The sequence below is a fragment of the Loxodonta africana genome, chromosome 6 (genome assembly GCF_030014295.1).
Source record: "Loxodonta africana isolate mLoxAfr1 chromosome 6, mLoxAfr1.hap2, whole genome shotgun sequence".
NCBI classification, from domain to species: domain Eukaryota; kingdom Metazoa; phylum Chordata; class Mammalia; order Proboscidea; family Elephantidae; genus Loxodonta; species Loxodonta africana.
In genome coordinates, this window is record NC_087347.1 from 74,138,572 (window position 1) to 74,165,696 (window position 27,125).

At 39.3% G+C, this 27,125-nt stretch overlaps 1 protein-coding gene across 2 annotated transcripts in view; it reads right to left on the reverse strand.

Annotated features, from left to right (window-relative positions):
- PDK1 (pyruvate dehydrogenase kinase 1) overlaps positions 1–27,125 on the reverse strand; it is a 60,225-nt gene continuing 33,100 nt past the window's right edge. For both annotated transcript variants that reach the window (XM_010602823.3, XM_010602824.3), the window contains one exon: positions 1–27,055. In XM_010602823.3, the coding sequence (XP_010601125.2) occupies positions 26,915–27,055 (141 nt within the window). In that variant the 3' untranslated portion in view covers positions 1–26,914. The remainder of the gene's footprint in view (positions 27,056–27,125) is intronic.

Sequence of the window (27,125 nt, forward strand, 5' to 3'; positions counted from 1 at the left end):
ACTCCACCCAACGGCTACAAAGTACACATTCTTTTCCAACACACTTGGAATGTTCTCCAGAATAGACCACATCCTAGACCACAAAGCCACCCTCAACAAAATCCAAAACATTGAGATAATACACAACATCATCAAAGTGGAAATTAACAACAGGAAGAGTAAGAAAAAAAATCAATTACATGGAAACCGAATAGCATCCTGCTTAAAAAACACTGGGTAAAAGAAAAAATAAGAGATGGAATAAAAAAATTCCAAGAATGAAAATACGTCATACCAAAACCTTTGGAACACAGCAATGACAGTGCTAGGAGGTCAATTTATAGCAGCACATGCACACATCAAAAAAAAAGAAAGGGACAAAATCAAAACATTTAGCTACATAACTTGAACAAATAGAAAGAGAAGAGCAAAAGAAGCTAACAGCCACCAGAAGAAAGGAAATAATAAGGATCAGAGCAGAAGTAAATGAAATAGAGACTAGAAAAACAGCAGAAAGAATCAACAAAACCAAAAGTTGGTTCTTTGAAAGGATCAACAAAATTGACAAACCACTGGGCCAAATCAACAAAAGAAAAACAGGAGAGGACACAAATAACCCAAATAAGAAATGAATTGGGGGACATTACAACAGACACAAATTAAATAAAAAGGATCATAACAGAGTGTTATGAAAAACTTTACTCCAACAAATTTGAAAAACTAGAGGAAATGGACAAATTTCTAGAAACACACTACCTACCCAAATTAACACAAGCTGATGTTGAAAATCTGAGCAGATCCATAACAAGAAAAGAGATTGAAAAGGTAATTAAAAAAAAAAAAAGCTCCAGCCCAGTTGGCTTCACTGGAGAATTCTACCAAACATTCAGAGAAAAACTTACACCAGTACATAGAAAAGGAAGTGATACCTCCGAATTCACTCTATGAAGCCAGCATAACCCTGATACCAAAACCAGACAAAGATACCACAAGAAGAAAAAAATTACAGATGAATATCTCTCATGAATATAAATACAAAAATTCTCAACAAAATTCCAGCCAATAGAATTCAGCATCATGTCAAAAATATAATACACCACAACCAAGTAGGATTCATACCAGGTATGCAAGGATGCTTCAACATTAGAAAATCAGTCAACGTAATCCATCACATAAATAAAAGAATCACATGATCATCTCAATTGATGAAGAAAAGGCATTTGACAAAATCCAACACACATTCCTGATAAAAAACTCTCAATAAAATAGGTATAGAAGGGAAATTCCTCAACATAATAAAGGGCATCTATACAATTTTTTTTTTTTATACAAAACTAAGAGCCAACATCATTCTTAATGGAAAGAACCTGAAAATATTCCCCTTGAGAACAAGAACAAGACAAGGATGCCCTTTATCACCACTCCTATGTAACATTATACTGGAAGTCCTAGGTAGAGCAATAAGGCAAGAAAGAGAAATAAAGGGCATCCAAATTGGTAAGGAAGAAGTAAAACTGTCCCTATTTGCAGAGGATATGGTAGTACACACAAAAAACCCAAAAGACTCCACAAGAACACTACTGGAACTAATAGAAAGATTCAGCAGAGTAGCGGGATACAAGATAAACATAGAAAAACCAGTTGGATTCCTATAGGCCAATAGAGAAAGATGAAAAGGAAGTCAGGAAAACAAACCATTTACAATAGCTCCTAAAAAAATAAAATACTTAGGAAAAAATCTAACCAGGGGTACAAAAGACCTATACAAAGAGAACTATGAAACACTACTGCAAGAAACCAAAAGAGATCTACATAAATGGAAAAATATACCATGCTCATGGATAGGTAGACTCAACATTGTGAAAATGACAATTCTACCCAAAGCAATTTACAAATACAGTGCAATCCTGATCCAAATACCAACAGCATTCTTTAAAGACATGGAAAAACTAATCTTTAACTTTATGTGGAAACGGAAGAAGCCCTGGATAAGTAAAGCACTATTGAAGAAGAATAAAGTAGGAGGACTCACACTACCTAACCTCAGAACATACTATACAGGTACGGTAGTCAAAACAGCCTGGTACTGGTACAATGACAGACACATTGACCGATGGAACAGAATTGAAAACCCAGATGTAAATTCATCCACCTACAGTCACCTGATCTTCAGTAAGGGCCCAAAGTCTATCAAATGGGGAAAAGACAGGCTTTTTAACAAATGGTGCTGGCAAAACTGGATGTCCATCTGCAAAAAAATGAACAGGACCCATACCTCACACCATACAAAAAAACTAATTCAAAATGGATCAAAGATTTATATATAAAGCCAAAAACTATAAAGATCACAGAAGAAAAAAATAGGATCAACACTAAAGGCCCTAATAAACAGCATTGCATTAACAGGATATAAATCATAACTAACAACACACAAACTCCAGAAGATAAGCTAGATAACCAGGATCTTCTAAAAATTAAACACACTCATCATTGGCATATTGCATTGGGCAAATCGGCAGCAAGATCTCTCTTTAAAGTGTTAAAAAAACAGATGTCACCTTGAGGACTAAGGTGCCCCTGACCCAAACCGTGGTGTTTTCAATCGCCTCATGTACATGCGAAAGCTGGGCAGTGAATAAGGAAGACCAAAGAAGAATTGACGCCTTTGAATTGTGGTGTTGGCGAAGAATATTGGCTATACCATGGATTGCCAAAAGAACAAACAAATCTGTCTTACAAGTAGTGCAACGAGAGTGCTCCTTAGGTACAAGAATGGTGAGATTACATCTCACATACTTTGGACATATTGTCAGGAGGGATCCATCCCTGGAGAAGGACATCATGCTTGGTAAAGTAGAGGGTCAGCAAAAAAGAGGAAGACCCTCAATGAGATGGATTGACACAGTGGCTGCAACAATGGGCTCAAGCATAGCAACGATTGTGAGGATGGGGCAGGACCGGGCAATGTTTTGTTCCGTTGTGCATAGGGTCACCATGAGTCAGAACCACTCGATGGCACCTAACAACAACAACAACATGCTCATCAAAAGACTTCACCAAAAGAGTAAAAAGAGAAATTACAGACTGGGAAAAAAAATTTTGACTATTACAAATCAGACAAAGGTCTAATCTCTAAAATCTACAAGAAAATCCAACACCTCCACAACAAAAAAACAAATAATACAATTAAAAAATGGGCAAAGGAAATGAACAGACACTTGACCAAAGAAGACATTCAAGCAGCCAACAGACACATGAGGAAATGCTCCATCACTAGCCATTAGAGAAATGCAAATCAAAACCACAATGAGATACCATCTCACCCCAGCATTACTGGCATGAATCAAAAAAACAGAAAATAACAAATGTTGGAGAGGCTGTGGGAAGATTGGATCTCTTATGCACTGCTGGTGGGAATGCAAAATGATACAGCCATTTTGAAAAACGATATGGTTGCTTCCTTAGAAAGCTAGAAATATAAATACCTTAAGATCCTGCAATCCTACTCCTAGGAATATATTCTCGAGAAATAAGAGTCGTCACATGAATAGACATATACACACCCATGTTTGTTGCAGCATTGTTCACAATAACAAAATGATGGAAACAACCTAGATGCCCATCAACAGATGGATGGATAAACAAACTATGGTGCATACACGTAATGGAGTGCAATGCAACGATAAAGAAAAATGATGAATCTGCGAAGCATCTCACAACATGGATGAATCTGGAGGGCATCATGCTGAGTGAAATCAATCAATCACAAAGGACAAATATTGTATGAGACCAGTACTATAAAAATCCATGAAAGGTTTACACACAAACAGAAACAACCTTTGGTGGTTACAAGGGAGGGGAGGGGTAGGGATGGAAAAACACTAAATAGACAAGTGGTAACTTTCGTGAAGGATAAGACAGTGCACAATACTGGGGAAGCCAGCACAACTTGTACAAGGCAAGGTTATGGAAGCTCCACAGACACATCCAAACTCCCTGAGGGACCGAATTGCCAGGCTGAGGGTTGTAGGGATGGTCTTGGGGAACATCTAGCTCAACTGGCATAACACAGCTTATAAAGAAAATGTTCTACATTCTACTTTGGTGTGTAGCATCTGGGGTCTTAAAAGCCTGTGAGTGGCTATCCAAGATATTCCACTGGTCTCACCTCTTAGAGAGCAAGAGAGAATGAAGAAAACTAAAGACATAAGGGAGAGATTAGTCCAAAGGACTAATGGACCACATCTACCACAGCTTCAACCAGACTGAGTCCAGTACAACTAGATGGTACCCAGCTACCACCACTGACTGCTCTGACAGGGATCACAATAGAGGGTCCTGGACAGAGCTGGAGAAAAATGTAGAAAAAAATTCTAACTCACAAAAAAAGACCAAACTTACTGGCCTGACAGAGACTGGAGAAACCCTGAGAGTGTGGTCCCTGGACACCAATTTAGCTTAGTAATAAAGTTACTCCTGACATTCACCCTCCATCTAAAGATTAGAGAGGCCCATGAAACAAAACGAGACTAAAGGGACACACCAGCCCAGGGGCAAGGACTAGAATGCAGGAGAAGACAGGAAAGCTGGTAATAGGAAACCCAAGGTCGAGAAGGGAGAGTGTTGACATGTTGTGGGGTTATTAACCAATGTCATAAAACCATATGTATACTATTTAATGAGAATCTAGTTTGTTCTGTAAACCTTCATCTAATGTACAATAAAAAAAAAATTGTTCAGTACATGTCAGTAAGCACAAGTAAGCCCATGCTTACCTTGCTTACTGGGTCATCAGCCCCTGTTAGGGATTGTAAGTTTGAAAAGAGGCTTTGATTCTGTAGGAAGGTACTGTGGGGTTGGGAGAGAGACAGACACCCGCCATATCTGGAAGCAGAATCTTTGATATGGTTAAAAAAAATATGAAATTGTTCACTACAGATGATCTGGTAAGCAAGGTAAGCACTGGGTTTCCTTGCCTATTGGATGGTCCACACCTGCTTCACAGCAACACCTAATTAGTGTTTAATTTATCAACTGGGCACTGTTGCTCTGCCAAATTGACACATAAAAGTAACCATCATAGAAATTCAGGCAAGGTACAGAGGGAATGGCTTGTCGCTGGGGCCTCAGCTGGAAGACACAAAGGCTCAAGATGAAACCAACTGAAGGCTTGTTCACTCACGTGTCTGGAGGTTGATGCTGGCTGTCAGAGGGGGCCCTCAGTTCCTCTACACAGGAACCTCTCCATGTGGTCACTTCTTTCCATGTGGGCTAGTTGGAATTTACACACCATGTTGTAGCTGGTTCCAAGGACAAGTATCCGGAGAAAGCCAGGCTGAACCTGTGTCCTATTTATAACCTGACCTCAGAAGTCACATAGCATCACTCCCACCACACCCCACTGATTCGGGCTGTCACAGCCCCCGTCCAGATTCAAGGAAAGAGAATCTAGATTCCGTCTCTTGGTAGGAGTGTTAGAGTACATAAAGAGTATATGTGATAGGATAAATATATTGGTGCAACCATTTTCAAAAAATGCGATCTGTCGCGATGACCAACTCATTTTAACTTAGAAAAGAAGCTCAAATCCCAGGACAGCTTTGGTGCTCAACATTGTACTTTTCTAAGCAGTCTGTTTGAATAGGTTGTTTTTCTAAAATAAGTAAATGAAACCAGTAACTAAATGTTCAGTTCTTTCTAAACTGCCAATAAAAAGACCTCTTAGAATGTAATCAATGTCACTGAAATGTACACGTAGAAACTTAAATTGGTATGTTTTATATTCTCTGTGTATATTCTCAACAACACAAAATAAAATAAATAATTTATTTAAAAAAAAGAGAGAGAGACTTCTTATACTGGTTTACTAGCTTTTTGACAATAATGATCAGAAAATATAGTAGGGTTAAGCTATTTTATTTACAACATAAAATTAACTCTGCATGGCTAATTAATTAGGACTTTTGGGGGTACAAGTGACAGAATTGAACTCAAAGCAGTTTAAGAGAGGAATTCGTTGTCCATGAATCTACAATGTCCAGGGCTTCAGACGGATCCAGTACAGCAGGATCCTGGGACTCAAAGGGTGTCATCAGGACTCTGTCTCTCGCTTTCCATTCCTTGGCTCTGCTTTCCTCTGTACTGGTTTACTCCCAGGGATGCTTTCTGCTTGGGGTGGGAAGAATGGGACTCCAGCATCACCAGGTTTAAATAGGTTTTATAGTTGTTGTTGGGTGCCATGGTTTCAACTCATAGCAACCCCAAGTGACAAAGTAGAACTGCACCATAAAATTTTCTAGGTTGTAATCTTTACACAAGCTGATAACCAGTCTTTTTCCTGAGAAGCCACTGGTGGGTTTTAACTTCCAGCCTCTCAGTTAGCAATGAATCACTTAACCCTTTGGGCCACCAAAAACAAACAAACAAACCCTTTGCCATCCAGTCGATTCCAACTCACAGCCACCTTATAGGACAGAGTAGAACTGCCCCATTTGGTTTCCAAGGAGCGCCTGGTGGATTCTCCTCAAACGGCCTTCACAGCCTGTGATCACAGGAGGTAAGCTCCTTCCCCAACCTTCTTGTTGTTAGTTCCTATCGAGCCTGCTCTGACTTACAGCCCCCTTATGTATAACAGAAGGAAATATTGCCTGCCTGCATCTCCAATAATTCCTGAAACAGAATTCTGGATCTGTGCGGGTCAGATGCTCACCCTGGTCAGTCACTGTTCGGAAGGATGAGAGACTCTGATTGACCAGCCTGAATCACACCCCACTGATGGTGGTAGTAGCAGCGGGCGGAGGGCGGGGGGTCTTATGATTGACAGCTCCATCAGGTAATGGAAGGAGTAGTTGCTGAGTGGAACAGAAGGGCTCTAACACCAGAAAGCAGGAGAAAGTAGTGAAGCTGGCAAAACAACAGTTGCCACCAAAGCTAGTATGAGTTTTAATTCCTCATCAAACTTTGGTCTAGAATCTTGGTAGAGTTGAAAGGGAAAAAAATCAATCTGCTTAACCTTAAATTGGGAGTACCTGATGAACAGCTTTCTGTAGGCTTATGCCACCAAGTGGATATAAATCTACGATGTTACATTTTTTCCCACTTTTGTAATTTTTTATCTTTCAAACAAAAAAAAAAAGAACCCATTGCCATCGAGTCAACTCCAACTCATAGCAGCCCTGCAGGACAGGGCAGAACTGGGTTTCCGAGGCACAGCTAGTGGATTCAAGCGGCCGACATTTTGGTTAGCAGCCAAACGCTTCACCATTGCACTACGCTGTCCCCATCTTTGAAACAGCATGGTTAAACGTCAGTCTTCGGACTATACTGAGGTTTACAGGTTTCCTGTGGGAAAGTTAATATAAAATCTACTCTGTGTTAAATCACAAAGAAAAAAAAAAAAGCCTCCCTTAACAAATCCTGTTGAAATACGATTTATGAGTCCATGCTTAGGTGTTTTAGTACAACGAGTCGTAAGTTTTATTAGTGCTTCCATTAATATTACCAGTCATGAGCCATAAAATTGACTGAGTATGTTCACAGGCTTCTATAAAACTCCTTCTGAATCACTAGTTTTTCTGTAAATCATATAAGCTACCTTTATAGGAAAAAAAGTGACAACTCATTTGGTTTTGGTTTAGCACTTGCATTCTTTAAGAGTAGAACCCTAGCTGCTCAGCACTGCAGGAGCTCTCAGAAGTCATCTAGTCTCGCTCTCTATTTCTCTGTGAGTGCAGCGTAAGCACTCAATACGTGTTCGCTGAATGGATGCATCTCCTTCCTGACACCACACACCCACTACATAGTTCTCCAGGCTCAGTTTGAATAAATCTAAAACCCAAAACAATTTATTATTGCCCACAATATTTCTTTTTTTTTTTTTTTAATGTTTGCTTTGAGACAAATTCTAATTATCAGAAATTTGTCCTAGGTTTTTTGTTTGTTTTTTCCATTGAGCCATGCAGAATCAGCCTACAATTTTCAGATTAAAATGGTTTGCCTGAGACTCTTCTTCTTCAGACTTTATGTTCTCATTTGGTCCAACTTGCCTTGTGTGTCATAGTTTCCATACCCACCTCTATCTTGACCACTTTACTTTGGTTGCATTCCAGGCAATCATTGGTCAACCATTAACCAGAGTTCTTTGGACATAGTTGTTCGTTCAGTTACAAATCTACCAGCCTGTCTGTTTTATAGTCCCCATTTTTGCATCTTATTTATAATGATAACTCAGGGGATTGTCAAATTATTTGCTGAAACCCCAGATAAACTATTTCAACAGACTTTACCTATACAAGGCAAAGTACTGAAAAAAGAAATAAGATAAATGTTATGGATTGAATTGTGTCCTCCAAAAATATGTGTTGTAAATCCTAACCTGTGCCTGTGGTTATAATCCCATTTGGAAACAGATTGTCTTTGCTATCTTAATGTGGCAGGTTTAGTGTGGCATATGTCTTGAGTCAATCTCTTTTGAGATATAAAAGAGATTAAAGGTAAGCTAGCAAGCAGAGATAGAAGATAGATGCCATGCCACATGAAGACACCAAGGAGCCAAGGAACAAGGACCTGCCCCCAGAGCCAGCAGAGAAAGAAAGCCTTCCCCTAGAGCCAGCACTCTGAATTTGGACTTCTAACCTCCTACACTGTGGGAGAATAAATCCCTGTTTGTTAAATGTGGAAATTATTGACCAATATCATTAATGTCACACACAAGTAAAATTTTGCTGAAGATCATTCAAAAGCGGTTGCAGCAGTACATCGACAAGGAGCTGACAGAGATTAAAGCCAGATTCAGAACAGGTCTTGGAACCAGGGATATCATTGCTGATGTCAGATGGTTCTTGGCTGAAAGCAGAGAATACCAGAAAGATGTTTACCTGTGTTTTATTGACTGTGCAAAGACATTCGACTGTGTGGATCATAACAAATTATGGATAACATTTCCTAAGAATAGGAATTCCAGAACACTTCATTGTGCTCATGTGGAACGTGTATATACACAGACCAAGGAGGCAGTTGTTCAAGCAGAACAAGGGGATACTGCGTAGTTTAAAATCAGGAAAAGCGTGTGAGGTGTAGTATCATTTCACCATACTTATTCAATCTGTTTGCTGAGTAAATAATCAGAGAAGCTGGACTATACGAAGAAGAACATGGCATCAGGGTTGGAGAAAGACCCATTAACAACCTGCAATATGCAGATGTCACAATCTTGCTTGCAGAAAGTGAAGAGGACTTGAAGCACTTATTGATGAAGATTAAAGGCCTCTTTAAAGTATTAAAAAGCAAGGATGTCACCTTGAGGACTAAAGTGTACCTGATCCAAGCCATAGTGTTTTCAATCAGTGCATATGCATGCGAAAGCTGAACAATAAAGAAGAATTGATGCCTTTGAATTATGGTGTTGGTGAAGAATATTGAATATACTACAGATTGCCAGCAGAACAAACAAATCCGTCTTGGAAGAAGTACACAAAGAATGCTCCTTAGAAGGATGGCAAGACTTCATCTCACATACTTCGGACATGTTTTCAGGAGAGACCAGTCCATAGGGAAAGGCATCATGCTTGGTATAGTAGAGGGTCAGTGAAAAAGAGGAAGAATCTCAATGAGATGGACTGACACAGTGGCTGCAAGAACGGGCTCAAGTATAACAACAATTGGGAGGATGGCTCAGGACCAGGCAGCGTTTTGTTCTGTTCTACATAGGGTCACTATGAGTCAGAACTGACTCAACAGCACCTAACAACAACCACCACAAAGCCATCCACTTATGCTATTTCTGTTACAGCAGCACTAAATTACTAAGACAATAAGTTTTGTCTGGAATGTTCCCTATGCAGAACATCAGGTTGCCAGTCTACAGTTCACAGCATCCTCTTTCTTACTGCTTAAAAAAAAAAAAAAAATTAAGACTTTCCCCTTTGATCATCTGATTTATTTCCCTTCTCCATGAACCATCAAAGAATATTACAAAGTTTCATTGATCTCATCCACAAATCCTGTGTGTATCCTTGGATGTCATTGTGGCAGGATAATATTTGAAGATATTACCTAATATTTAATTCCCTGAATTTCTTTTACTCAGTCTCTGCCCACTATTCATTTAGTCAATGCATTCATTGCCTCAGGGAATGGTTCTTACAGCAGAAAAGCAAAGAAAAGGCTGTTTAAGTTTCTAAGGTTTTGCCTTTGTACTTAAGAAACCAGGGCCCAGAGAGAACTCAGGTCATAAAAATTAGATGAGGAAAAACTATGTTATTAACAGAGTCTGCTTTTCCTGATCCTGTCATACCCCTCGCTTCCCCTCATCTCCACTCCTGGTCTGTTGAGCTACATAAATTTACTCAGATTCGGGGAGGAAAAAGATGAAACCCTCGATATGCTTAGAAATTCAAGAATAGAAGAGGATGTGGGAAAGAGGCAAGACTTGAGGGTTTTCTCCTGTCCAGAATGAGTAGAAGTGTCTAGATGATATATCTGGTGGATTCGAACAGGTTAGCAGCCGGATGCTTAACTATTGCGCCACCAGGGCTCCAGATGATGTATCTAGGTAATCCAAAATAATCTCACAAATCCCTACTCTTCCCCAGTGCAATTTAGGCAATAGAAAAATGGTTTTCCATGAGCCCGAATAGCACAAAAGTGGTGGAAGTCATGCTAAGATGAGGGCTAAAAACAGAAATTAATAAATACTGGAAAGAAAAAGGAGTTCCTGGGTGGTGCAAATGGTTAAAGGACTTGACTGCTAACCAAAAGGTTGGAGGTTCGAGTCTACCTAGAGGCATCTTCAAAGAAAGGCCTGGTGAAAACCCTACAGAGCACAGTTCTACTCTGAGGTCACCATGAGTTGGAATAGATTCAAGTTCAACTAGTTTTTTTTGGAAAGAAAAAAAAAAATCATTACCCATTGTAGTGGATACAGTGGTACATCACCCAGATTCCCTCTTTAGGGTCAATGTATCTAATCCACAGCTGCTGGGAATACTAGCAGCTGCAGACAGGGAACTGCTTCACCCAAGGTTATGTCCCTCCTGTGTCCAATGACCGGCTGATGGAGGGTTAATATGGTCCAGCCCTCTTTGCCTTAATATGAGACAACTCTGAAGGTCCATCCCAGTTCCAGAACTCTCAGAAGGATTGGCTGAGAACTCAGTTGCAACCACATTTGCAGGATACGCACACTTGCTTTGCCCAATCCTGCCTCCTCAGTTCCTTCCAGGTGTATCTCCCGAGAGCTCTCCCCAGTACATTTTCTGACTCACTTCTCAACTTGGGTCTGTTTCCAGGAACTCCAGTCGAAGGTATTTGCACATCTGAGTTTGTAGCTTGAGAATTCACACTTCTGCTTCAAACATAACTTTTCCACGTTTGGAGATAAATTATTTTAAAGCTTCTTGGTAACATGATTGTACTTTTCTTCACTAATCTTCGGCTTCAGTTCTCTCATAACAATTTTACTTCTGCCCTTTTCATGGCTGGTAATGATTATGAAAGTGAAGCAAAGTAGGAATAGAGTGTTTTGACCTCTACTGTATTATTTGTTGCCCTCATTCCACCTACCCAAACATTGGACCAATATCTTCTTGGCCATCTTCTTTTGAGCAGACTAAAAAGGACCTCTTTGTCTTCAGCTTTTTTTTTTTTTTCTAATCTCATCTCACTCTGAGGTTTTAGTTTTGGGGGGGTTTTTCAGTCTTGTAACCACAATAATTTTACATCTTAAGATGGACGGTGGTTCCAGGGTCCCAAGCCAGTTTATGGAAACCTCCTTTGCAAGTCTGACTTTAAGTTCTCTAGCAGCTCGCCTTAGAGTGCAGGAGTAGTTGGCACCTTTTGTTTGAGACTTGAAAGCCTCTGCTAAAACTGATGTAGAGTCTCAAGTAATGTTCTGTTGTACTGGCAGTAACCTAAACACCTGTCATCAAGTGACTGTTTAAGTTAAATTATGACATATCCATTACAATGGAAAACCATAATTAAAAAAAAAAAACAGCCATCGAGTTGATTCTGACTCATAGCAACCCTGCAGGCCAGAGTGTAACTGCCCCATGGGGTTTTCAAGGAGGGGATGGTGGATTCAAACTGCCAACCTTTTGGTTAGCAGCTATGCTCTTAACCACTGCACCACCAGGGCTCCACTAACCCCTAAAAGTATTAAGTACTGACATGAAAAAAAACATTATTAAGTAAAAGAATAAGTTGTTGAAGGATATGTATAGGCAAATATGTTTTGTGTTTTCTTTTTAAAATGTTATGTTTGGTGTGTATATATAAATATATATGTTTTTACATACATAGAAATTGCCAGGAATAAAGCACAAATGAGTACTAACAGCCGTTACTTCTGGAGAATAAAATTGTGGAATTTGAGCAGTGCAGAGGGGAAATTTTTATTTTTATTTAATACCCTTCAGTATTGTTTGAATTTTTATAATAACCAAGCATTATTTTTATTAACTAAAAAAGAAGAAAAAAAAACCTTAGTGGGAAAAATATAGTATATGAAACACTGGTGGTGTAGTGGTTAAGAGCTACGGCTGCTAACAAAAAGATCGGCAGTTCGAATCCACCAGGCACTCCTTGGAATCCCCGTGGGGCAGTTCTACTCTGTTCTAAAGGGTCGCTACGAGTCGGAATCCACTTGACCGCAATGGGTTTTTTATTGTATTGTTTTTCTTTTCTTTTTGTACTTTTTAATCACTTTTTATTGTAGTAAAATATATATAACAAAAAAATTGCCATTTTTTAATTGTGGAAAATATATATGTAGCAAAATATTTGCCATTTCAACATTCTTCACGACAGTTGAGTGACATTAACTTACATTCATCATGTTGTTGAACCATCACCCTTATCTGTTTCCAGATTTTTGCATCACCATTAACAGAAGCTCACTGTACCCTAAATGTTGAGTCCTCCTTCCCCCTCTCCCTCCTGCCACTCTTGGTAAACACTAATAAACTTCGGTCTCTATACACTTGTTTTTAAGGGGACTTTCCAAGCTCACCAGCCTGGGAGATGGTACTCTGGTGTCAGTTCTACCATTAACCAATGTAGACGCAGAAATACGCTATCCAAGAAGGCACACACTAATATATATGGCATATATGCAATTATGTAGCATAATATGATGGACAACCGTAACCTGCCATCCAGCACAAAACCTTCAACTTTAGCAATAATTTGCATCCACCTACGTGCTCTTCTCTATCCCATCAGTATAACCAGTAGCCTGAGTTTTGTATTCATCATCCCCTCACTTTAACAAAAAGTAGTTTTACACATGGCTAAACCACATACAGTATTGTTTGGTTTCATTTGGAGTTTCCAGAGACAGTATCATGCAGTCTTCTGGGAACTGCTTTCTCATTCAACATTATGTTGTTGGTAGCTGTACTTCAGTGATTTTTGTGGCTGTATATTATTTCACATAATAAATAGACTATATCAAAATTTATCTGTTGTCATTGAATTCTTGGGATATTTTCAGTTGTTTTTGCTATTACAAAAAGTGCTGCTATAAGCGTTCTTACACTTAGGTTATGTATGCAGGAATTTTAAGTCATAGGGTACGTCAATGTGTACCTTTATGAGAAAATACCAAATCAGTTTTGAAAGCGATTGTAAAATTTACACAGGTGCCATAAAATAGGAGAGTTCACACTGATTCACATTCGTACCATTGGTTTTGTTAGATTTTTAATCTAGTGGATATAAAATAGTATATATAATGTGGGCTTGCATTATAGAGTATATAATAATTTGCATTTTTTTTATTGCTAAGGAGGTTATACACTTATTTATATGAGATTTGGATATACATTTTTTTTCTTCTGAGAAAAGCCTGTTCATAGCTGCATACCCACAGAGACTCTTCCAGAGTATATACTCCATAAATGTTGAATAAATGAGTAAATCCTCATATAACAAAATAAGACTTAAGAGAATGGACTTGTTAACTTATGAAAGATATTTAGCCACAAGGAAACCACAAGCCCTACTTTCCCAACATTGTCATTTAATAAATTTTCATTATATAGCTGCTTTAGTTTTTTTTTTTTTTAGTGTAAATGATTGATAGCTAAATCATGATTCTTTTGCATGATTGATTTAATTTTTTAAAAATTCATGTAATTAGCCTAAAGATGATTTTGTATATTAGTTATCTTTGGGGAAGCAGTACTCTGCTTCTGTTACTTAGTTTTAATGTCGGCAGCGTTCTAAATTTTGTTCTAGTGGTTGAATAACTCAGATAGTGCTACTGTTTTCAGAATGCTAACAGTTTTCAAAACAACGTGAAATATTGGACCTATCTAGATTAGCAACAATTTTTTCTAACAGCAAATGACTGCTATAAGTTTTGTTTTTTCTTTTGTTGTTGTTTTTATAGTTGCCAATGAGTCAGCTCTAACCCCACAGGTTTTTCAATGGCTGATTTTTTTGGAGGTAGATCACCAGGCCCTTCTTCCAAAGTGCCTCTGGATGGACTTGAACTTCAAACTGAGCTCATTCACTGTCTGCACTACCCAGAGACTCCCTACTGCAAATATATAGTAAAAATCACATCCACAAATCATGTCCAAGAACAGAAATGATTCCTAGTAAAGTGTAAATACCACACTGAGTGTTCCTGTCACCGCTGTCTACTAACACTTGTAAGCAGATATGTTGTATCAGGTACAATATTTGTGAAAAATTAATAGGAAAAAAAACAAGATTAAGAAAATTACCTAAAGCTTTATGAAATTTTTTCTAAATTTTCTAAAGTATAAATAGATTATTATTACACAGTTTTAGCTTGTAGGTGTTCCAGAGAAGCATGATTCTAAAACCACACTTCTCATAAGAGTCTAAAACCATTAAAAACCCATTTCCTTTTTTTTTTTTAAAAACCAAACCCACTGACTTCGAATTCATTCTGACTCATAGCAACCCTGTAAGACAGAATAGATAGGAGGACAGTAGGTAAAGAAGTCACTGATAGCAAAAAAGTCAATTCGGAATTTTTATTTCTATTTCTGCAGTTCTTCTAAAGAAACCATAGAGGTGTGCTGTTCAGATCTGCCTTCAAGAAAAGAATTTACCCTTTCTCTACAAAGAGGGCAATTATCTGACAACCTCCAGCTGTTAGTGCCTTCAGGCCACGCTTCGACTTTCCACCCACGGCCACACTCTTCCAGGGTAGCCCCAGCCAATGACAGCTTGGTGAAGATACCAGCCACTTCTGTCTCAAGTGCAGATTCTCATGGGCAATTCTCATGCCTCACTGGATTGGCCAAGACTTTGTTAAATCTACATCATGGTCTGAGGCTCTCCCTGTTGTTGTCATTGTTGTTGCCCTTGAAACAAGACACCCCCGACTTATGGCAACCCCATGCACAATGGAACAAAACATTGCCCAGTCCAGAGTCACCCCCATTAATCAGTTGATCCATTGTAAGCCACAGAGTTTTCATTGGCTGATTTTCAGAAGTGGATTGCTAGGCCCTTCTTCCTAGCCCATCTTGGTCTGAAAGCTCTGTTGACACCTGTTCAGCATCATAGCAGCCCACAAGCCTGCACTGACAAATGGGTGGTGGCTGTGCATGAGGCGCACTGGCAGGAAATCAAAGCCAGGTCTCTCACGTGAGAGGCAGGAATTCTACCACCGAATCACCAAAAGCCTAGAGGATCTCTCTGCTCAGTCCTAATTCTTCCCCCTTGTATCTCTAGGTTTTGTTCTAGTTACCCCCGTCTTGGTTATCTGGTGCTGCTATGACACAAATACCACAAGTGGGTGGCTTTAAAAAACAGAAATTTATTTTCTCACAGTTTAGAAGGCTACAAGTCCGAATTCAGGGTGCCGGCTCTAGGGAAAAGCTTTCTCTCTCTGTCAGCTCTGGAGGAGTGTAGGACTTGAGGCCACATGGTTTCTTCTTGCCACTGATTGTTAAATGCGAGACGAAAGAGATGGACTTAAAAAACAAACTGTGCAAAAGAAAAACAGAACTTAAAGATTTGGAAAATTCTCTTGTACAAACTAAGGACATGTGTCCTATAATTTTTACCAAGGACGTAGCTACACGATCTTTTGTTAAAGAGATTTAAGCCTGGGAATGCTGGATCTAACCAACGATCACCAAAGAAAACCCATCAGTTTAGACTGAAGGGGACAGAGAAAAAACGAAAGGAAAGAATGCTGTCCACCTCTTGGACCACAGACAGGAAACAGGCCAAAGGAACTACATCTGTTATCCTCCAAGAAAAGAAAAAGACCATCCCTGGAGCAGCTCAGAGAACAGCAGAACAATTGGAAGGAGCATGGGAGGCCAGGCCTTCTCGATTTCAAAGGGTGGGGACATGGTCTCCTGGACCTCAAACGGTGAGGCCACAGCCTCCTAGATTTCAAAGAGTCGAATCTTCACCAACTCGATTCCAGAGTGCAGGACTGATGTTAAGGTGTGCCAAGGGGATGGGGCCACCATCCAAAGCTGAGGAGGCAGGCTGCCATGCCCAAGGGACATACGAACGGAGCCTGCCAGGACTGAGAGGTGGGGTTGCCACTCAGATGGACTAGGAGAATGGGGCCACACAAAGTCAAGAGAGTGGAGTTGCCTTCCCAGTAGGCCTGGAAGGCAGAGCTGAAACCCAGGGCCAAGGGCATAGCTAACACTCAGAATCTGGAGGGCAGGGCCGTTGCCCAGATGATCTCAGAGGACAGAGGATTATCTTCAGGACTTGAGAGCTAATGTAATTTGTTCTGCTGGGTTGCTTGTTGCCCGTTATCCCTTCTTTCCTTCCACTTTCTTCATGTGTAATGGAAATGTCTACCTTGTTCCAATTCCACCATTGTGCTTTAGAAACAGATAACTTTTATTTTAGATTTCACAGGTTCACAGATGAAGAGGAATTTTGTCCCAGGGTGGAATAGGCCTGAAGCCTCATCCATATTTGAATTAGATGATTCAGAAAATGAGATTTTGGATTTGGAGTTGATTTAAGCCTTTTGGGATGATATGATGGGATGAATGTGTTTTGTATGTGGCAAGGACATGAATTTTGGGGTGTCAAAGGATGGAATGTTATGGACTGAATTGTGCCCCCAAAAATACTTATCGTAAATCCTAATTTGTATGCCTGTGGTTATAATCCCATCTGGGAATAGGTTGTCTTTGTTATGTTAATGAGACAGGATTAGTGTAGAGTATTTCTTAAATCAATCTCTTTTGAAATATAAAAGAGATTAAGCAAGGAAGTGAGAGAAGCAGAGATGGGGAAAGAGAAATGCCAAGCCACATGAATATCACCCAGGGGCAGAAACTCAGAAGAGACAAGGGCCTTCATGCAGGGCTGACACAAAGAGAAAGTCTTCCCCTAGAACCAGAGCCCTGAATTAGGACTTGTAGCCTCCTAAACTGTGAGAAAATAAATTTCTGTTTCACTTATGGTATTTCTGTTATAGCAGCACCAGATAACTAAGACACCCCCGATAAAACTTTTGCACTCCTAAATCTGTCTCAGCATCTGCTTCCAGAAGGACTCAATTGATACAATGTTCCTGTAGCAAAGGTTTTATTTAAACACAAGCTATAGCCTTTATTTTCCACTAGGAAGAAAGACTATTACTAAATTTTTGAATCGTGCATGGAACTGGTAGAGCTGTGGCTGGATTTATGGCAGTATGAAAACATTTCCATGGCCTAGGACCCTGGATTTAAGATTGGATTTAAGAAACCTTACTCATGGTTTAAAAACATTTTTTTTTTTTTAATTTACTCATGGCAGTAATTAATGTAGAAAACCTCATGACATCAATTTATACTACTACTACTACTAATGGCTATCATTTATTGAGTAGTTACTATATGGCAGGAAATGTGCTAAGTGTTTTACATACATTATCTCCTTTAGTTCTAGAGGCTGATGTCTAAACACCATTAATTTATGAGTTAGTTAATTGCTCTTAAGAGTTTCAGCTTTAGCCAGGAAGCACATTAGCTCTGAATCTGGAAATTGCTATCCTGAGTCTGTAATGAATGCATTCATTCAAATGTTAATGTATAATGGTAGATCTTCTGAACAGAAATGTTATGATGCTTATTAGTTTAGTCCAGTAAAATGTATACCATAGGAGTCATTATGAACTTTCCAACTGCACTATTTAGAAAAATACTCTTTTCTCTGTAAGAAAATGCGCATTTTTTAAAATTGTGGCCTGGATAATTACGATATGGTAAAATCAGTGTTTGATTTATACCAGCTCTACTCAAGTATGTTTTTTAAAATCTGGCCCAGGACTTCACAAAATGAGCTGGGAAAAGCATTGTTATTATAAGGAGGAATATGAAGGACGGAGAAAGTTGCCTGAGAGTGGAGTCAACACTATCAGATCCTAAAGTAGGAACCCCTGGCTATTTTGAGTTGGGGTTAGATTTTGTCCAGAATAAGCTATGAAAAGCACTATTGTTATATGCAGAAACATCAAGGGTGGGAAAGTTGCCTGAGAGTGGAGTGTGTAATACACTAGATGCGGTGGGCTGTTCTGAACTGAAAGCTATAGACTCCAAATCGGTTGTCACTTATTGTTGTGTTCCTGGAGGGTCCCTCACCCACTGCTCCTATTCCTTCCCCCACTGCCTGCTGATTCCTTGAGGCCCCTGCTGCTGCTGCTGCTGCAGGACCTGCTCCCCTAGGGCCGGCCATGCTACAGCCAGACACAGAATCGGCTTCCACCCAGAGCTTGGCCAGCCACCTTTCTGGTGCTGTAGTTTCGGGCTCACCATCACACACCTGCCCCTGCCCATCCCACTCCATCCCAGTACTGAGAAAGGACACACACTGTGGCAGGATGTGACACCCAGAGCTGCAGTGGTGGCTTTGCCAACACAGTGAGAGTTGGCTTGTCTCGGGGTAACAGCAAGTCTCATTTCGGTCTGAGGCCGGGCCTGGAGTGGCAGAACAACTGTAGGCACGTTGAAGCCATGATCCTTGGCTGGTTTGAACTATGTCTTCAAGTGTGAACAGCAGGGATGTGGGAAAGAACTATGTATATAACTTATCCAATTATACTGTCACTATTGCTTGATTCTATTTCCAAACTGGCAGAAAAAAAAAAACCAAAGCACTTGCTATTTTAGATTTTTCATTATAAATGGACTCAAAATATGAGTATGTTGATGTTCATCTTTGGCTGGTTTAAAACATTTCTTTGAAGACAGTGTACCCAAAAGCTAATTTAGGCTCAAACTGTTTCTATAGACTTTCCTGTTTATAATATCACCCTTACATAATTACATTACTGGAAAAAAAGACTCCAGGATAAGTTCCCGGAAATAATACGCCACACGATGGTACAAAACTGGCATGATAAAGAAACTACCAGTATTTAATGAGTGCAGGTTTCCTTTCCGGGTGGTGAGATAGTTTTGGGACAAGATAGACGTGGTGGTTGTACAACATTGTGACTGTGCTAAATGCCACCTTAAAATGGTTAATTTGATGCTGCTTAAATTCCATCTCAATTTTTTTAAAAGTGGAGAAAAAAAAAAAGGAAACCATACCTTCCCCCTGGTCAAGACATATCCTGATCCAAGAGCAACAATCAAAGTCAGCTGTGCACCACAGAAAATAAGCAATCACCCAATGGCTCCTAATTGGTATTTGTCCCTGCTGGTTGCTTTCATGGGTCACTGAGGGTTGGTTTTGGTGAGAAAGGGATCTTCTCCCCAGGATGAAGAGGATTTGCCAGTCCACAGCAACAAAAGCTAGACTTTATCAAACAAATGCACTTGTCAAAAACATTAAGCCCTTTTATGTATGCACAAACACAAAGACATTGGACCTTCCTATCCTTTTTTCTGAGAAACCCTGGTGGTGTAGTGGTTAAGTGCTACAGCTGCTAACCAAAGGGTCGGCAGTTCGAGTCCGCCAGGTGCTCCTTGGAAACTCTTTGGGGCAGTTCTACTCTGTCCTCTAGGGTCGCTATGAGTTGGAATCCACTCGATGGCACTGGGTTTGGTTTTTTTTTTTTTGGTATCCTCTTTTCTGGGGCCCTGGTGGCACAGTGGTTAAGAGTTCAGCTGCTAAGCAAAAGGTCAGCAGTTTGAATCCACGAGGCACTCCTTGGAAACCCCGCGGGCCAGTTCTACTCCGTCCTATAGGGCTCCCACGAGTCGGAATCGACCCAACAGCAACAGGTTTTTTGTTTGTGTGTTTTATCCTATTTTCTATTCTCTGAGATAGAAATTATCAATTTCTTGATGTTCCTTTCCTCCAGCTGCTTTACCAATTCGGTGGAGTCTGCCCAGAGGCACCTCAGAAGAAAGACCTGGCAATCTACCTCTGAAAAATCAGTCATTGGAAACCCTATAAAGCACCGTTCTTCCCTGACACACACTGCATCACCACGAGCCAGAATTGAATCAGCAACTGATACTGTTACATACACTAAGGATATAAATGTTTCAAAGTATTGGAGCAGAGTTAGAAAGAGGAATCTCCAGGAAGCTAGTAACTTTCACCTGGAATGATATTTTTACAACACGTGGCAAATGGTGAAGAGAAACTTCCTTCAGCTCCGGACATAGTATTATTCAAATTTTCCAAGGCAGTGCTGACTTGGACCCAACGCAGCAGACAATCCCAGTATATATGTCTTACATCTGGCTGCCACTGTCCAAGGATTATTATAACATCTAGCAATGGTTTGGTTGGTCAGTGAGTTAAGCACTTATAATTACAACTGAGCTATACCCCAAACGGAGCCCTGGTGGCACAGTGGTTAAGAGCTCAGCTGCTAACCAAAAGGCCGGCAGTTCAAATTCACCAGCTGCTCCTTGAGAATGCTTTGGGGCAGTTCTACTCTGTCCTATAGGGCCACTATGAGTCCGGATTGACCTGACAGCAACGGGTTTGGTATACTCCAAAACAGTAAGTTAAGGCGATCATATGTTTTTTTGTTGAGGTGAACATATGCTGTTTCTCTTTCTAGTCTGTAATACAATAAATTATATATGTTTTTCAGATATTAAAACATTCTCACATTCCTAGGAAAGACCCTGCCGGGTTTTTACACTGTTACATTCAATTTGCCAATATTTTACTGGTGATTTTTCATCTATATTTGTGAGATTGGTATATAAATTTTTCATAATATCCTTGCTCAGATTTAGCTTCAAGATTTTCCTAACTTCATGAAATGGGTGGGGTAGTTTAATGTCTTTTCTATTCTCTGAAATAGCTTCTGTAAGGTAAGAATTATCTAATTTCTTGATGTTCACATTTAAAACTCTTAAATGGTCACAAACTCTTAAATACTGGTAATCCTTGTTTTCCTAGAAATTTATCGATTTCTTCTACTTATAAAATTAATTATCATGAAGTTTGTGGTATTCTTAGGATTATTTTTAATGTCTGTAGTTATGCCTCCTTTTTGATCTAAACGTTGTTCATTCGAGCCTTTTTTCTGGTTTGTCTTGCTCAAGGTTTGTCTGGAAGTATCTCTTCAGATTCAAACTATACAGACTCCCTTGAAGAGCTGCCGCAGCTTTTGCTGCCCCCGCTGTGGCTTTCTTCATCTTCTTCCCTAATACAGCGAGTGTTCACTTTTCTTTCTGTATACTTGAAAGTACAGTTGTTTTGCCACTCCTTTAACTTCTCTCTTCTGTATTTTATTATTTTGCTAGTTTTTCTTGTGTTTACTATTCAGTTTTCTTTATTGTATTGATTCATTTTTGTTTGAGACATCATTTGAGAAAAGACAGTTACTAAATTCCTTATTCATTTACTGAACATGTGTGTATTATATTCCTAGAGTTATGAGAATTACTGAGAATAAAGAGGTGAATATAAATAGTTCATATTTATATGGTGATTTTTTATCTATAATTTTTATAATGTAATACAGTGAAATAAGTGACATTAATTTTTTCTCTCCCATTCTACTTCAGCTATATACTTTGTTGAACTCCATTTTGGGGAGTAAATTTCGGACAAATAATTAGATGTTTTCATACAATACTCTGACACATAAGTACAAAACCGTGGTAAGAACACTGTGACTTGATCTGAGTTAAAATTCTTTGAACTGTTTTGGTCTCATAAACTATGTTCCCTAAAGGAAATTGTCAGCATCTTTAGTGTAAGCACATGGTAACATTTCACTTCAATTCACAACTACGAAATTTCTGGCAATATTCTATGGGACAGCTGCAGGAAGTGCACGCTCAGGTTTTCAGAAAGTAACTCCTAAATGAAGACAACACTCGGAAGGAAGTTCCTGATTTATCTTATTGTGATTGTTATGCTTGTGTGCTGAGTAGCTTCTGGCCCATAGCCACCCCACAGGACAGAGTAGAACTACCCCAGTAGTGTCTAGGCTGTAATCTTCATGGGAGCAGATCTCGAAGAAGCTGGTGGGTTCAAACTGTCGATATTCCAATTGGCATCCAAGCGCTCAGCCATTGCACCACCAGGGCTCCTTATTAGGGTAGAAATTGTAGGGTTTTTTTTTCTTCCTGGGGGGGAGTTTGCTCAAGAATCTCTAATTTAACAAAGTAAAAGACAGCTGTCACTATTCCCCACTATAAATAGCAGCTTTTCCAATTGAAATCAAGACTTAAGTTTTGCATCAAAAACTGGCAATCTTGTCTTTTACTATTAAAAAATCTGTTTCACGACTGCCAAAGAAATGTGAAGAATCTGTAAAAAAGCAGGCAGTAGGATATGTTTAATTTTTCTTTCCACACATGTAAATAGAACAAAAGACTCTACTGGCAACCAAAACTTATTTTTAAAAAGAATATTTATAAATGTTACCAAAAATGGAATACATACAAATCTAACAAAATAAGCACAGGGTCTCTAGGTTAAGTAGCTACGTGACTAAGTAACTAAGCAAACCAGTGGCAAGATGTTTTTGTTTTTTCTTACGTACATAAAATCCTTCACACAGCATCAGTTATAGCATTTTTCAAGTGCACAGGGTTGACTGTAAGAAAATTAATTATCAGGGCCAGAAGCCAATCACGTATGGTGAAACATTCCTCCAGCAAAAGCCATGTTTGCAAACCAGCTAACTCAAGCCTGATTACCCATCTGTTGAAATTTCACATCTGTCACAGCAATTGAAGACATAAACTGAAACTGGCTCTGATGGGTAAGGTTGTGTCAGCTTGGCTGGGCCATGATTCTCAGTGGTTTGGCAGTTACGATGTAGTTTCACAGTGATGTCATGATGTAATCATCTCCATGATGAGATCTGCTATGAGCAGCCAATCAGTTGAAAGGGAGTTTCCTGGGTGGTGTCACCTGCCTCCAAAATATACGGACTTTCCGGCAAAGCTCACGGGGTTTGCTTGCTCTGGATCCTGCATCTTGCTCATCTTTATCAGATCTCCAGTTCTGGGGACTTTAGCCTATACAGTCTGCCATCTGACCTGCCAATCTTGGATCATCAGCTCCTGCAGCTATGTGAGTCAGGAGAAGCCTCCAGCCTGACACCTGACCCATGGACTGGGGACTTTCCAGTGTTTACAACCACGTGAGCCATTTCCTTGATATAAATACCATGCTCTCTCTCTCTCTTCGCATGTGTGTGTGTGCGCGTGTGCGTGCGTGTGTAGAACCCAGCCTAAAGACACAGGTTGACTGATTTGCTTCCTCTCTGATTAGCCATTCACAGAGCCACAGCAGGTCCATAACACTAATTGTTTCCCCATTTCTCTACCTCTGGAGTTCTGTTATGGAACTTGTTGGCTTTAACAACGAAGGGAAGCTATGGTGCCTATATCCCATCTATTAGAAATAGGATGGGGTCTACCTCTGGCTAGAGGAGTTGAGTTCTGACACTTAACTAGTAAAAGCAAAAGCTAATGATGGTTCAATTAAGACCTTTCCTAAAACCAAAATAACCAAACCCACTGCCCTTCGAGTCGATTCAAGACCTTTCCTACAGCTATTTATATTCTGGGAAGTTATTCAAAAGAGTACATTAAATATAACCTTTCAAAATCACACAACATAATATATTCATTTATGCAATAAATAATCTATGGTGTGTTTGGATAATGACCGTCTAAAATAAGTCAAACCATACAAACTTCACCTCTTGCTTTCACCATTAGAATAGACACAGTGAAAATCCAAGTTCCAAATCCTTCCTCTATTGAAGGTAGTGAAATTTAGTGCAAGCCACCTAGCTACAACTTTTTGAATATTTACAAAATGTTGAGCCTTAATGATGGAAAAGACTTTTATTTAAAAGACATATTTTTAAAAAACCTAAATTGATCCAATTTATTTTCAAAATAAGGGTTGATCTGTGTTTTCAGTTTATTGCCATACAGAAAACATTTTATCAAATAACATTGTGGACTCCATTTCAACATCTTCATGTAAAAATTTCAGTGCAAGAAAGTTATCGGTATTAAGTGTGAAAATAGCTAAAGATCGTATTTTAAGTATAGGGCAGAATGTGTTTGCTATCCCCTCCTAAAAAATGTTGGCACATACATTAACTGCTCAGATCATAAAAATCGCTTAGTATCCATTTCTTATCCTTCTTATCCTTCGATGCATTGATTGATGCTGGTGGAGAAAAGAGCTCACATAAGAACCTAAAAATCTTTTCAGGTAGCACAATGATTTAAAATCAACTAGGAGAAAGTTCCCCCAAATATTTTGTGTGTAATCTGTCCATTACCATAATAACAAAAAATCCATTATACATTAAAAAGAAGCTAAAGGAAATACTTTTCCTTTGAAAATACCATTTCTTAGCTCTTAAATAAAGGGGAAACATTTTTTAAATCTTGCGGGAGAGGGAGTGTTACATAAGTAAGAACATCAATTTTCTGTCAGTTGTACAAATGTCTCGTTTATGAAAAAAGTGAATACTTTGATTCAAAGGATTCTAAAATATTTTGTCAATACAAGTGTAATTTAAAGTTAAAAAATAGAAACACATTAAACTAATACAAATCACCCATTAACATATTCTATTATTATTCACAAAATCAACAATTAGGGAAGAATAGGTTAGGTAAGATACCCCTTTTTCCGGCATTTGGTCAGACTAGCTAAAATGCCCCAGGCAAGCCACATAACCCACCATCTCAGGATCCCCATCTATCAAATGAGGGCACTGGACCAACTGCCCTTCCACATCCCCTCCATCCTACGAACATATATAACCATAAAAAACCAAACCTGTTGCCTTTGAGTTGATTCCAACTCATGCCAACCCTTCAGGACAGAGCAGAGCTGCCCACAGGGCTTCCAAGGAGCACCTAAGTGGATTCGAACTGCCGACCTTTTGGTTAAGAGCCGAACTCTTAACCACTATACCACCAGGGTTTCCATAAATGTATATAGATTTGTTAATTTTACATAATCTTTTCAAGAATGAGGTGTTCTAACTTAATGCATTTTCCAGATTAATAAAGCTTTCCCGTGTAAGTGGCAGTTGTACTTTAAACATTTAAGATTTAACTTTTAAATGTCCCTGTCGCTTAAAACAAGATGAGGTATGACTAAAAACAGTCTCCTAACGCCACAGTCTCCCAGACGCTGCAGTTGATCAAGTGGTACACAGACATAGCTTGGGCCCGAGCTCAGATTCCTCGCAACTTTGGGCCAAACTGTGAGTCTTAAAACCAGGGTAATACCCCCTGCTCTGATTCTCATTGTTTTGAAGACCAAGACAGTTACTATATATCAAAGTATTTGTAAACTATAAATTACCATACAAATGTAAAGGATTGTTGTGATGAACCCAAGTTGACTTTTTCCTAGTAGCTAAGTCTGGATATTTTGATAAAATATATGTTCTTATGTCAGGGCGTAAGCATTTATGGTTCGGATCCTTCAGTTATCTATTATCCTACAGTCATTTTGTTCTCCTTCTAATCTGATGCTTTATCTTTTAATTGCACCAGTCCTGAGATTCAGATTCTTTCTCCTCTAGTCTAGAAATCTGACCTGTAAATAGGCAGAAACCAAAACTCAAACAACTGTCTGTTACTTTAGTGAACGCGGTATCACTATTTACTTTAAAAGAACAGTTTCCTAACTAAGCTAGGCATCAGGCTCACCTAAGAAACTTTTGAAAACTTGGGATTCCCAGGTTCCAGCCCTAGAGGCTCTAACTCAGTACGTCTGGGGTAGGATCTGGAAAAAACTGTTTCTCAAAAGTTCCCCCAGGTAATTTCAATAACCAATTTGTTTAGGGTTCACTGCTCCATCCTCCATACCATCTCTAGAATTTTAGTAGTTGCTAGTTTGCTTGTTTTTAAGATCAAAATGTCCCCTTGCATTAACCTCATGCACACTGGGAGTAGACTGCCTGTGACCTTGGCTTAGTCCCACAGAGTTTACTCATCACAATTCTTTCCAAGAAAATTTTTGAGATGATAAATTAACTTCAGAGCTAAGACAGTGTGTGCAGACGCTGAAAGGTAGCAGGTTCTACACTTACAGGGCACCTGTGTTCTGCTTTACTCATAGTCAGTCACTGGTCCATAAAGACCATCTTATTACAGTTGTCATTGGCAAAACTCCTCCAAATCGCAGAACAATGGCTAGCTAGTCAGTTTTATTAAGAAAATGTTTGTAGGAGACATACATGAAAAGTATTTTTAAAAACTACATAGCTTCCTGTAAAAACCCAAAAACTTCCATGCTTCTGAAGTCAACCATAAAGAGGAAAGTGGGCCCAAACACAGTTGTTTAAAAATATGCTCAGCTAACTGTGAAAATATAAGTGTAAAACAGGCACAATTTTATCCTTTAGGAAGTTTAACAGGCATAAATGGAATTCAGTTTCCATTTACTCTACCCAAACAGTTAATTATGCAAATGACATGTGAAGTATTTGGTCTAATGCAGTTCTGAACACCATCCCTTCCAAATTTTGTACAAAATTCATGTTTGGATTTTCCAGGTGTCCCAGATGTACCTAGGCACTGCGAAACGTTGTCATGTCTTTCGGTTCTCTGCTTGGAACGCACCAGTCATCAGCCTCATGGTTGGTGTTGTAATGCTTCCAGGCAGCTTTGTTGTACACTGGGAGTCTTTCTATTGATTCTGTTGACAGAGCCTGAAAAAACGAGCAGGACTTAAATTTGGCATTTAAAAAAATCCGTTATTTGAGAAAATACACAGCGGCA